This window comes from Calonectris borealis, chromosome 6 (genome assembly GCF_964195595.1).
Source record: "Calonectris borealis chromosome 6, bCalBor7.hap1.2, whole genome shotgun sequence".
Taxonomy (NCBI): domain Eukaryota; kingdom Metazoa; phylum Chordata; class Aves; order Procellariiformes; family Procellariidae; genus Calonectris; species Calonectris borealis.
In genome coordinates this window covers 19,709,163-19,722,942 of record NC_134317.1, presented here as the reverse complement: position 1 = coordinate 19,722,942, position 13,780 = coordinate 19,709,163, and the positions used below count along the sequence as shown (strand labels likewise).

At 39.7% G+C, this 13,780-nt stretch overlaps 1 protein-coding gene across 1 annotated transcript in view; it reads left to right on the top strand.

Moving 5' to 3' along the window:
- The window catches only part of LOC142083846 (dipeptidyl peptidase 4-like), a 40,516-nt gene extending 27,396 nt beyond the window's left edge, over nucleotides 1-13,120 (top strand). Inside the window, exons 20-26 of the mRNA XM_075153892.1 lie at nucleotides 750-944; nucleotides 1,561-1,615; nucleotides 3,680-3,779; nucleotides 5,388-5,452; nucleotides 10,644-10,716; nucleotides 10,967-11,040; nucleotides 11,930-13,120. Of these exons, the coding sequence (XP_075009993.1) occupies nucleotides 750-944; nucleotides 1,561-1,615; nucleotides 3,680-3,779; nucleotides 5,388-5,452; nucleotides 10,644-10,716; nucleotides 10,967-11,040; nucleotides 11,930-12,028 (661 nt within the window). The 3' untranslated portion in view covers nucleotides 12,029-13,120. The remainder of the gene's footprint in view (nucleotides 1-749; nucleotides 945-1,560; nucleotides 1,616-3,679; nucleotides 3,780-5,387; nucleotides 5,453-10,643; nucleotides 10,717-10,966; nucleotides 11,041-11,929) is intronic.
- The last annotated feature ends 660 nt before the right edge of the window (nucleotides 13,121-13,780 follow it).

Genomic DNA, 13,780 nt, shown 5'->3' with positions numbered 1-13,780 from the left:
TGATATAGAGAATTCCTAGTAGTTTTTTCTTTGTTTTTAAAGCTGGGAAAAATGGGTTATAAAGCCATAAGAGCCACTCTTCCATTTTTTACTCTGTTGAACAGTGGCTAGAGAAGTGCACTGCAAACAGGATTTTACCATCCAGGTACTTAGAGTGTGATTTCGTAGTGCTCAAGTGCTTCCGAATATTTTAAAATAAAAAGTTATAATTACAGTTTTGCTTCCTTTTTCTCAGCCTGCATCGGAAATAGTTTAAACTGTAGGGAACACTGATGAGACATTAAAAATGCAGAAAAAGATTTTTTTCATTTTCCCAAATGAAGGCTATTTGTTGATTTCAGACTTTAACCAAATAAATCATAGGTAAATGGAACAGAAGTAGTTAAAGAGCATCGCTTTGAAACTTAGATGACTAGATATACCAACACAAAAAAGAATTTGGTTTGGATTTCTGATAAGCTGCTTAAAGTCAAAATAATGAAAGTTTCTTATTAGAGCAGAAAGCAATAAAACAAACAAAATCCAGTCTTCTTTCTTGATTAATAGTTGACATTTTTAAAAAGCATATTGCTTTTAGTGTCCAGGCAAAGCAGCAGTTCGGAGTCAGTCAGTGATGCTTTTCTTGTTTGCTCAGCTTAGTTTAAAGGTTTACCCTTCTTTAGTGGCTGAAAATTGTCAGCAATAATTGTATTGCAAACGCTTGATGCGTGGAGAGTAAATGCTTGAATTCTGTGGCACTTTCCACCCAGGTATGCAGGACCCTGTAGTCAGAAAGTAGATTATGCCTTCCGGATCAGCTGGGCTACGTACCTTGCAAGCACCGAGCAGATCATTGTGGCCAGCTTCGATGGCAGAGGAAGTGGATACCAAGGGGATAAAATCCTGCATGCAATAAACCGAAGGTTGGGAACATACGAAGTGGAAGATCAGATAGCAGCAGCCAGGTGAGCTACAGTGAGATGGTCAACACCTGCTCCTTTTTTTCTTATTGTGTAGGGGAAAAAAAGGTGAAGGTTTTGAATGGTGATCTTGAAATTACTGACAAAAACATAACTAAATTCTACATTAATTTTGTATGCTGAAGTGTGTCATTTATAGGCCAACCATCGTTTTATGCTTAGGAAGAGAGAAGAGTTAATGCTGTAATAACAAATTTACCATATCCCTGGTTTTATAGAGATGATAACTGTCACATTAGTAGAAGAGCATGCTACCAAGGAACTTGGAGCTGGAAGTTTTACTCCAAGCTTTTTGAAAAAAAAAAAGGACCAAAAAAAAAAAAGGCAAGGCACATGGTGAAATCTAACCTAATACAATACAAAGTGACTGTGATTTGAGGGCTTTTACAGATCGTCCAGGTTTGGGTTTTTCACATGCACAGATGTTCTTCTGAATTTCTTAAAGACACACGTGCCTGAAGTATTGTATGTTTTCATATGCAGGCACTGTGCTGAAGTGGGAAATGCTTATTTGTACAGTAGAAAGATGCAGACATGAAAGTCTGTATAATGGCAGATACCTGCAATCTGTTAAGCATTTAATTATTCTGTTTGTTTTTAGAAAATTTTCTGAAATGGGCTTTGTTGATAAGGACAGAATAGCTATTTGGGGTTGGGTAAGTACTCAAATAAGTTTGGCTGGTCTATTATTTAATTGTAACAGCTATTTGTTGTGCTGCTCTCTGTGTGAGGTGCTGGAGTATTAAGTGTGGGGCACCTCTGGGGTCATGGCGCAGTCCAGTAACTGACCTGATGAAGTACATCTTGCAAGTGCCTGTATACATTGTCTCTTTGCAAGGATTCAGGAGCCTTTGAAACAGAAATTAGGACTACGAGAGGGATTAAAAAGAATTTAAAGGGATACTGCCAAGTTCCTAGGTACAGACGAACCAATATTTAAAAAAAAAAATCCAAGAATCTATTCAGTAATGTCTCTTTATATTAGTTGGATGACTCTAATTTAAAAAAAAAAGATATAAAACTACACGTGAACCAGCTGCGTGGCATGGTTGTTGTGTTCTTACTAGCAGTCTGAAAATATCTAAATCTGCTATATTGTTGTGCTTGGCTATATTTTATTTCAGCAGTACCTCCAACCAGAGGCCAGATTTCTCTGACTTTGATGTGTCTTTAAAACCTGTCACAGTAGAGGGGAGTGTTTAATAGCATATACATACCCCCTCAGCTGCAAGGCTAAGTGCGGATGTAGTGTTAGTGATACCTATTTGATTCAAATTCTGAACATTTCTCTGTCCCAGGCTGCTGTTTCACTGTTTTTTTCTGGGGTCGCAGGGAGCATTCTTGCGTGCTCTGTTTAAGCATACTGTGTTGTAAGTATATGCAGGATTGCACGCAGGATCTTGAATTAAATTGCTAGCTGAAATTTGGTCACTGCTGGTGACAGGCACCAGTGAATAAATTGCCTGATGGCAAGATGGTGATGATGGTAGCTTTTCTTGTGGGGATAAACGTCTCTGAGTTGTATGAAGTCAAGTGTAGTAGTAGTAGTAACTTCAGCAGGAGGGAAATTCTTTCCACAGAAATGGAGGACTTAATGCATTCCCACCTTACTCCTTATGAGCCTCAGGATGAATAGTTGAAGAGCAATCCTCTTGGGAGCTAGGTTGGGGTTATGCATCCCGGGTACTGAACCTGTGGGCAAAGAGATTGTCTTTATCTCTTGAGTTTTCAGATTGTCAGTGTCTCATTGTCAGCCTGTCACTGTACATTAATTTTGTTTGCCATAGGTTTGGCAGTAATATCTTTACTACGGCCAGGTTAGGCAACATACTTGTACGTGGGTTTCATTACTAAGTACATGCATTACTTTGCTGATCTCATTGGGAGGACCTAAGTCATTGGCGCAAACATTTAAGGGCTTTGAACTAAGATGCAGTTCCATTTGCCTATTAACCTGGTTTCAAGACAGGAACGAGATCCAAAAATTGCTCTTCTTTTCTAAAGTGGGTGGGCACGTTTTCCTAAATAACCCCCTAAAACTATAGTGAGGGCAGTCATTTGGGCAGTCAGTGACATTGTTTAGGTATCTTGCAGCCTGGATGCTCGCGTGTGTCAGATACTTACTCATCTGTGTATCAGGCTAGACTGTGAGTGAATTTTCTGTGCGTAGCAAGGAGCGTATTGCTGCACAGTTCCTCCCACAGACTCAGCAGAAGATCCTTCGCTCCCCAGTCACAGTCTTGCTCTTGACGCTTTGGAGGAGAGTTAGCAAGTGAGCTGCCGTAGGCCTGCTCTGAGGGAGTTGTAAATTTTCGGATGCCCCGGTGCAACTACTCATCAGGCGCGTTGTGGGCCCGAGCTCTGCTTCCACCCACTCCCCCCGCACGGAGAGGGACGCAGCGGTTCAGCACTGTCTTGTTTCCTGTCTTTCGCTGCTGCCTACGGTGCCACCAAGCACTGTCATCCTCGGCTGAGTCACAGTTCAGCGGCGTTTGCGTCCCTTTTCCCCAGCCAGTTCTCATTCATCAGCACCACAGCTGCCACCCGCTGTTTGATGCCTGTTTCCCCCACTGAGCAGGCTGGGTGAGATCTGACCCAAATTCAGAATGGAGTTCGTTAATATGAAAAAAGCTGAGCCTATAAATGTCTGACGAACCGTTTAGCAGATGGGCCCCATCCTTTTCTTCCCGACTAAAATAACAGCAATGTTTTCTTCTCAGTCTTATGGGGGATATGTGACCTCCATGGTGCTTGGCTCTGGAAGCGGCGTGTTCAAGTGTGGAATAGCGGTTGCCCCCGTGTCACGTTGGCAATATTATGGTATGTGATGGCTTCCTCGTTACAAGGATTCCCATATGTCTTGCAGTGCACATGCTGCAAAGTGTTGATTCATAGCGCAGAACTTTGATTATCCACTAGATGCCATGTAAACGCTGCTTGGTCTGTTTTAATGAACTCATGGGTACTGCATTTTGGAATTAAACTAATTCCCTAAATCTTACTTCCCACTTTAAAACGTCAGATCCACAATTCCAGGTAATCTCTTTAACCTTTAATGAATGCTAAATTATTGCAGTATTCGTAGTATTACTGTAATGTGTCTGTGTTTGCTTTCCAAAGCTGCCACCTGTTCCGAGACCAGTATTGTGTGTCAGAAATCCATCGCTATTAGACTTTGCTTCTTCAAAATGCTACTTTACTTAAAAGAATGAGGCTTAACATCGAACTTGCATTGTAATTTACTCTCTCAAAGTAACAGAATAGGATTTGAATTGCCTTTGGGTTTTTTCTCCTTTTAGAGTGTAAAATTTGCATTTTATACATCTAATTAATCTTAAGAATAGCTTGATGTTACGAAAATGTGAACAATTGGACAAGTCTGTACATGCTTCAAGCTTATAGTGTATAAAGTTGCAGTTGCATGAGGCTATAAATACAGTTACAGGGGCTCTCCTCCAGATTAAAAAAAATACAGTTAAAAATATAATATGTGCTGGTACAACGTGACCATATTTTGACATTTTTCTGGTTTTGATTTGTCCAAAAACATTCAAGGGAAAGCTTTTCCTGGCAAACCTCTGCTAAATAAGGCACAATTTATCATTCTGCAGCTAGCTCAGAGGCTGTATAATAGCGTATTATGTGCTTTGGCTAATTCAACAGATCAAATCATACTGTCAGGTATTAGAAGTAGTCCGTTGAGGATATAGGGATGTTTTCATAATGTTTTGGATATGAATATTACAGTATGGCAGGAAATATTTTTTAAATGAAGATCAGGATCTCTAAAATTCTACTTTTAGTTGATTAGATAAAGGAAAGGGTTATGGAGGCATGCATATTCAGCATCAAAAAAAAACCAGTGCAACAACGCTGATGAGAAGTCAAATGGACATTAGAATATGACAACAGAGCGTTGATTTGTATGGCTTAAAATAAAGCAGCAAATCTGCAAAAAAAGTAATATGATACCATGCCGAAAAATCTGTGGAAAATCAGAGATACTTAATTTTGACTATAGATAACATAGAGCCAAGCTGAGTGTCCTAATCTACTGCTACAATTTCATTTTACAGATTTTTAGTAGTAAACATTTAGATAAAAGATCTAAGATTTTTTTCAAATGCTAGTCATTTACTGCAAGATTTTCAGCAATTTTCTTAGGATTACTGAAAGAATAACAATAAGGTAACATTGACACAAAGTACTTTATTAATATTCAGTATTCAGGTGACCATGGCAACAAGAAGATTAAATATTCTGAATAGTGATGGTTACCTACACACCTCATTGTGGAAAACCTGTTTTTATCTTTTTTTTTTTTTTTTAATTTCCAGTACGCATTCTTATTGTTTGTATCGGTGGGAAAAATTTCTGGCAGACTGAAAATTAAGTAGCATATTCTGGTTTTGCTTTTTTTAATTACAGATTCAATATACACGGAGCGATACATGGGCCTTCCTATAGCAAGTGATAATCTGAAGAACTATAATGTAAGAAAGAATCACTTTACTTCATTTTTTGGAGTGTGTTGTTTCTTTTCTAAACCACTCTCTTTTTCTTCATACAGTCTAGTTCCTTCGCCATGGGGAGAAATGAGTTTGTTCCTTCTTTCTGGCTGTAACTGTTGCATTGTGCTTTTAGAGGCTGTAGCCTCGTGTGCTTGGATTTGCGTGAGGCAGTTACTGCTTGCTGAATGGTGTGGGTTTTGTTGTTTGTTTGGTGTGTTGGGTTTTTGGGGTTTTTTTTTACATTCAGTTCCATTTGGCTACTTTGCAGACTGTAAAACAAGCTGTAAAAACTGTTTTATTTTAATCACCAAGAAACAAATTTGTTTTAAAATTTAATATGCTCGTGGGCAAACTATGCTTTATCTTAAACAGCATTTCCACCAAAACAAATGTGCTCCAGTTCTTTCTGAAATGTAAATTTTAAAAAAATGGGTATTGAGTGAACTTTCTTGCTTTAGGAATCTACAAGGTTTTTTCAGGGAAAGCAAAATCTCCTAAATATTAGGAAACTTTGACGGGTAGGCAAGTCTGTCTGTACAGTGATCACATCAAACAAATTGCAGGCCAACTGAGAGCCAGCAGTGCCGGGGCTGGAATTTCGGCCCCATCTCCACAAACACCAAGGTTTGGTCTAAAATGACTAATGTTTGCCCAGAAGTGAGGGGATTTCCAGGTGTTCTAATGGAAGCAAAATACCTGTAGACTGTTTGTCCTCGTTATGGCATGATGAATTGTTTGTCCTCGTTATGGCATGATGAATTGTTTGACTTGCTTGCCTCAAGGGCTTTTTGAAGTCATAGGTAGCTGGGCGTAGGGCAGAGCAGCCCAAGTCTTCTGTAAGGTTTTGTAAAATTTCAGGTCTAGGTGGAAATACAGTGGCTATTGGAGAACTGTGGGGGATCTGAGGGGTACTTTATTCAGCCATGGTGATGCTGGAACCAAACATGGGTGTTAGAGAAAAAGAGATGGGGCATTCTCTGCGTTTGGGTTGGTAAATAGCCTAGAAGACAGTTCAGCACTGATTGTGTCTTGATGCATTAAACAAATAAGTGTCATGGGGGAAAAAAGAGTGGGGATTATTGCATCGATTTAAAAGTATGGTAAAACATATAAATACATACATATATGGACTGAAATGTCTGTTTTGACATCAGTCCAGTAATCTAGTTTTGTTAACTGCTGTATCAGACGTTCTGGTCAAAATTGAGGACAGTGGTCGTGACTGCTGGAAGACTTGGTACTGCGTCTGCCTCTCTAACCAGCGAGCTGCTCAGGCCCACCGGGGACTGACCAGCAGCCTGCAGCCGCCTGCCTGCCTTTTTCCAAATGTGTTTCTTTAAGGCAGTGGGAACAGTAGGAGGTCTGCGAGGTAGCAGTGTAAATAGAAGTTACTGTCGTCGTGCAGAACGAACGTTAACGCTCTGGGTGCACGAAGTCATTCACCAGCTTCACGGCACAGATGGCAACAGAGGACTGTTTAATCCTTTCAAGCCAGGAGTCGGATTTTCTTGGCATAGTATCCATTGCTGGCAATGGCCACGTTGAAACTGCCAGTACCAAAGAGCTAAAGGTTTCAAATGTGTTACTCAGAGGACTAATTGGGGAGAATGGTGGCTAGATGGAGGAGGGGTAATTGCACAGATCAGATTGTCACACTTCACTGCTGCTTCTAGAGATAGGAAAATGCAACTTAAGTACTCATTCGTTATTAAAGCCCCAAATAATGTATTATTTGGAATTTACTTTTCCATATAAACCTGTAGGGGTGGCGTAGCTCGAGAAGTGAGTTTGTTGCTTTTAATGTAGCATCAATGGAAGTGGTGTGAGATTTTGTTGTTGCTGAAGACCCTTACTGACTTCAGCCCAGCATGTTCCTGGCTTACAGCCCCTTTGTTCAATGTCCCAGTCCCAATAGCCAGCCTCCTGGCCCCTTATCGCTGACGAGAGCTGTTTTCTGAACTGAGTGGTTTTTAGCAAGTAAATGCAAAACATGTACTGAAAGCTCTCCTGTTAGCTCTCCTAACTGAAGCTGTTAAATCATTTTTGAACTGTTAACTTGGTACTGTCAGGTTTGCGTGCTGCATCATATATTCTCTATCCTGCTGCATCCGCTATAAAGCTGGCTTGAACAGTGAACGGTTGCATAAACTCTGTACTTTGTGCCCTAATTTAAAAGAAATGGGACTGTGTACACACCTGCTTAGAGAAGATGCGTGCTGCTAGGCGCCTTCCTAATGCACAGAGTGTTATTAATGACTGTGAATATATAGTCTCAAGAAACTAGTTGTGGTAAGAGGGGTACAACCCTACCTTCGTATTACTGTGACATGAGGTTTCGCATTTATTGAAGGAAGAGAATCTCAGACATTAAACACTCTTTGTCAAGAGTCAAGTCTGAGGGATGACTCACAGTCCTCTAAGTAGGCTAATTAGGTGTTTTAAGGTAGTTGTGAATTATTAAAAATTAGAGCTTTGTAAAAGAAAGCAGCGAGCGTGGGTGGAGCTCCCAATATAATTGTGTAGGGATCCTAGGCTGAATGGGGGAGCAGCTGTCTGCCCGGGAAGAAGTGTCCCTGATGTAAAAGCCTTGAGACTAAATCAGGGCAGAGCTCTAGAGGTCAGACGCAGTAGCCATGTAAAGCATACCGAAGAGACTGTTCAACTTGTGAGAAGATTATTTTGCAGTTCACTCTGAATTTGATATGCTTTTGGCAAGAGTTTGAAACAGTCATAGATTTGGCAATCTTCTTCTAGCAGATTTGAAATGTTCAGTCCTTAAGAACTGCTGCATCATTAGGTTATGCAAAACAGGGTACAATTTTGTAAATATGCCATCTTGTACTGATTTGACATTTGTTCTATTATCTGAGAATATGCTAAAGGGAGAGAGACCTTCAGTTTCAGCCAAACTTAACTTGTTTGTGGAGTGCTGATAAAATGTTGACTGCTGTGTGATCTTTAGAAAAGCCGGTTACACGCAGCCGGGCCCAATTCTCAGTACTTGTACACGTTACCTTTTCAGAACCTTTGTCCCGGCAGTATAACTATGAAACGGAAGGGGTAAATTAAGTTGTATTTATTTGCTTTCCACTTGAGGTTTGTTCAGCCGATGTAGCTGTTGCTTTGTGCTGTAACTGTGCCTAACTTCAGATTGCAACCTTCTTTTTTGGCAGAAGTACTGTGTCCTTAAAGCACATTTTAGGGAAGGGACTCTTCATGTTGAGTTGAGACATCACTTGCAAGTGACAAAAAAAAACCTGAGAAAGTATCTCTTTTGTGTGTTCCTTCTTTCTGAAGTATTTTACAAATAGCTTCATTTTGTTTAATGCTTGGAGGGGAAAAATAGTGATACCCTTTTTTCAAAGCTGCTTTTGGAAAGTCGAGTTCTCGGAAGTGTAGCTTAAGTCAGGCTTCCACTCGGAGAAGGTTTGCTGTCCCTTAAACCAGCACTGATTTGCTGGAAGAAAGCTTATAAAGGCGATCTATCAAGTCCCCCTCTGCACATGTGGAAAATGATTCACTCAAAGGATATTGCTTGGTTCTTTTGCTTTTTTTTCTTTTTTTTTTATATCACTGGGCCATTACTTTCTGAATCGTTCTTTTGGTCGGCTCCTGTACCAGTGCTCCTCACTGAATCAAAGTCCTCTCTCCAGATTTTGGCACGCACGTAACTATCTGTTCTTACTCCACAATTCCAACGCGTTTCCATGGACAGTGTCATGCTTCCAGTGTGCGTGCATTTCCATGTATTAGATGGGATTCCTGGTGCTCTGCAGCCTTTCACTATCAAAAGAGGGCAACTGCCATGCTGCGGATTGGAGGGTGGTTTTTTCTCTCTGCTGAACTTATTTTTTAAATTTGGTTGAATAACTACAAAGAACTCATTTCACTTATGAGAGGGTTGCGGTACGCTATTCTGCCATAACAAAAGGAATTTAGTATTTATGTTTGCTTTAAAGATTCATGGGTGTACAAGAGACATAAGGAAATTAGCACACTTCTGAGTCTTGGTAATATCATGTATTTGACTTTTTGGGGGTACTAAATGCAAATCCCTGTGCAAGGATACAGCTTTAGTACAAGGTGGGGGAGAAAACAAAACAAAACACCACACCACATTCTTTTGTTTGTAATTTTTACTATTTTTTTTCCTTGCCATAGTAACTTTTAAGTTGCTGTAATATAGAGAAAACTTCTATAGGGATTCAGTCATTTTCAGCAGACAACCCCTATAATGTTGCTAACAGAAGGAAATTTCGTTCAACATATTTTTGCCCCATTATGCTGGTTGTCTTATTGAGCCTAAAATGTCTTGTTTTGTCCCTTTCTTCTTCCCACTCTTATGGCAGAGCACTATCCTATTCCCTTTCCTTGCCCAAATTAAAGATCTTACCTGCAATCCTTACTTTCCTCATTCTCTAGTACCTAGTCACAGTAGCAAGTCAGGTGGTTAGTATGTTCTAGGGAGTATCTTGTTACTGTGTTTTAAGTTTCTTGATTAATCTTACTGGCTGATTATTTTTTTTATCACCGTATTGTGTTTCAATTCCCAAAATGTAGCTTGACTTCTATTTATAGATTTGGTCTAGTGGGTTTTTCCTTCAGGCATTTCTGTATTGTATTTGGGGGAGAGCATTGTTTTAAACTTCTTGTCAGGCATTTTTACTTAAGACTGATGAAATACCAGCTCTGTTGATCTACAGGTAAACTGCAGTGTACATTTTGGTGGGGACGATAATGCGTGTAGTCTCTGCAAGATCTACCCCTTGCTATCATAGGGTGCACTGTTGCCATGGCAACATTTTTTTTAACTTGTCTGCAGTCGCACAGGAAACCTATGGCAAGTGATGTGCTGCAGGCTAACAGCATGTTAGCAATGCATTAAATGTGTATCCTGCTTGCAAAACTCTTCCCCTCCGGAATTGCCTGTTACTTTGCAGATATAACCCTTGGTAGTAATTGCAGACCGATGCAGAAGGGTTTGAGTGCGAGCGCGGTGCTGTTGGATATGTGAACGTGCCACTTGGGGGGAGGGGGGAGCGGGCAGGGTGGTTGTTTTTTATCTGAAGGACCCCAGAGTGTGTCAACAGGAATCAAAGTCAGTTGGTAGCAAATCATCTTCTAACAAATAGCACCTTTTTTTCTTTTCTTTTTTCCTTTTCTTTAATTTCAGAGTTCAACAGTAATGGCCAGAGCTGAAAAATTCAAGGAGGTTGAATATCTCCTTATTCATGGAACAGCAGATGGTGAGTTGCAGTTAATTAGACATTTTAGTATTACAGACAGGTTCGCAATTCTACTACTGACAAAACAAAAGCATGAAGGGGCAAGGCTGTTACATTTACGTCAATAAAATAATACTGCTTTCTGCAACTAATCTGTGTTTCAGTCAGCAGTGCTGGGGAGTCTTCTGTGTTTGTTGTTTTGCTTTTCCCCCAGAGTAGTACAGAAGCAATTTTTTGTTTACCTTTTTCCTCTTTTTCTTCCACTTTTCAGATAATGTTCACTTTCAGCAAGCAGCGCAGATTTCCAAAGCTCTTGTTGATGCTGAAGTGGATTTTCAGGCAATGGTATGCTTCTGTTTTGTTTATCATCATGCAAATGGGTTTGTATTATGAGAATGATAGCAAAAGCTCCCTATTGTTAGGTATAAATCAATTGCCATCTTAAATGAAAGTTCACATACTTGCATTTCATGGTCAGTAACTGAAATTTTACCATAACGCACCCATGTATCTTCTGTACAAGAAAAAAACGTAAAGCAACTCCTCATATTTGACCCTGTTTCCCTAATCTTTCATTTTGTTAATTTTTTTGTGTTCTCAGACAAACAGCCAAGCCAATCCCAATCTTTGCATATACCCAAAGTCCAATGAATAGCATCTTTCAGATAGGGTATAAGGAAAGGTTAACTTCAGCTAAGTCCAAGATAACCTGTCCACCACTTTTCATGTTTCTCTATGGAACTTGTAAGTGAAGTAGTTATTTGTCCCTTCTTATGCTGTATATGGAAACTCTCAGACTAAGGTGCAAGCTTGTCCTTTCCGACCTTCTCCCAGCCCTTGGGGAGCAGTGCTGAAAAGGATAAAGTGTAGAAAGAAGCCAAATGCAAGCCAAATGCCCCAGTGCATGGTTGTCCTTCAGCTAAACTTGCAGGGCTTACAGGGTGCAGAGATCAGGCACCACTCTAAACTGAGGAGCTGCATCTACCATGCGTGTGGACAAGCCATGTATTAATTTTGTACTTTTAGCATGAATAGATGGTGTATCCCACACACAAAGCAGGGACAAAAGTATCATAGCAGCTTCCTACCACCATCATGTCTTTGCTTCTATGCTGAATTAGCCTCATGCTGGGAGAATTTTAAATGTCTGCACATTTTTATGTCTTACCATGTTTGATTTATATCATTTACATGTAGCTAGTACTAACATTCTCTGTATTTTTCTCTCCCGCAGTGGTATACCGACAAAGACCATGCCATCACCGGTCAAGCACATAAGCATATTTATACCCATATGAGCCATTTCATAAAGCAGTGTTTCTCACTGCCCTAGCACCAGCATTTTGGTGCTAGTGATGGTTAGTGATGGTACTTCTCCAGAAAACTCTCTAGCTAATGTACACTGAGCCAGTATAACTTCTATGAATCAAGATAAGGGTCAGTTCTTGGGATACCTGTGTACACAATGAAACGCTAATCTTCATAGTGATTTCTGTTGCTAAGCAACTATTGCATTTTTATTGATTGTGTTTAATCAGGTCATAACATCACCAGAATGTAGGTATGTTGCAGACTTCTAGAAAGCATGGTATTTGCTTGAATCAGTACCTTTTCATATTTCAGTCTGAAAGAGAAACAGTCCACTTTCTATGTTAGGGTAATGAATGATGAAAATGTTACAGAGGAACCAACGTGGAGATCAGTTGAGGAATAAAAATAATAATGTTTCCAACAAAAAATAAAGTGAACCCTGTGATCATTTCTGTGAAAATACTGATAAAACTTTAAACAGCTTTTGCAGAAATTACCTAATGCTTGATCAATTACTATTTTAGAAACAGTATCAGGAGTACTGCAGTGTTAATATTTTCTATGCAGCATGAAACACTTTGTTTACTGCAGTTCCTTGAGTTAGTATTTTCTCTGCAGTCTCTTGGATCACAGTTGTAGAAGTCTTGCAAGGAAAGCATGTAACCAGCTTTCACCAAAGATTTTGAATGATACCTATTCAAACCAATGACACGGAATTTGTTTATCTCCTCTCATAGTATATAGTCAAAAAGGCTGCTACTGTGGTAATCTGCACTGGTAAAATCTTATCTCGGACCTCTAGCAGCCATTGTTTATGGAATAGAAAATCTTTTTTTTAGACGTTTCCTGTTTACTGATGAATAGGATATATTCCTTGCACTCAAACATAAAACATTACAATGTGACAGCAAACTAGCAGTCACTTAAAGCAAGGGCTGGCCTGTAACTCTCATCTGAACATGCTATTTAGCAAACCTGCTTTTCTTCGCAGCCTGCTTTATCTTCAGCACTCCAGGTAGGCTTCTCCATCTTAAGATAAGATTAGGTTTTTTACTTTCACATAGATAGAAAAGATGCAACCCGCTTGTACTACAAACTGTGCTGCTTTAAAATAATAAAGACATTGTTGTGAAAGGGGGCGTAGTCTGTATCATTGAAAATGTTGCTCAAGAAACGAACTCCTAGAATTTTACAAAAATCCATTAATTTTGAGAGAGTTACAGTGAATTTTCTGCTTTTGTTTAATGGTATCATGTAATGGAATGTGACATGATTATCTAACTCTTAGCTGCTTGATAGTAGATGCCAGCATGTGATTATGTATGTGTTGTGGGTTATTAGTGGCATTAGGTGCGAATGTAAAGTTACTCATACAGACAGATAAAGCATGGGGAAGGTGAGGGAGAATGTCAAGGCAGTTTGTGCAGCTTGTCCTTAAATGAGAAAGAGAAGGGGGCCTGAGGTGGAAAATAAGGTTTTGGTTTCACAAACCAAAACCTCCTTGACTCACAAAATAAGTTTTTTTGGGAAACAAAACTGGAGATGGGTATTACAAATACAATCTTGGGCTCAATTTATTAGTGGTTCTAATGTAGACTGGCAGCACTCTTAAAGTTCTATAGGATTCAGGTTGTCAGTTGTTGCCAAGAGGTTTTAGTATCCACGTCTCTGACTCTTTTGACTCGAGGGAAAGAAACATAAATCAGTATAAAGGTAGATCACAGCAATGCAGACAGGTTATCAAAAAGATGGTCATTATGAACTTCTGGATGCT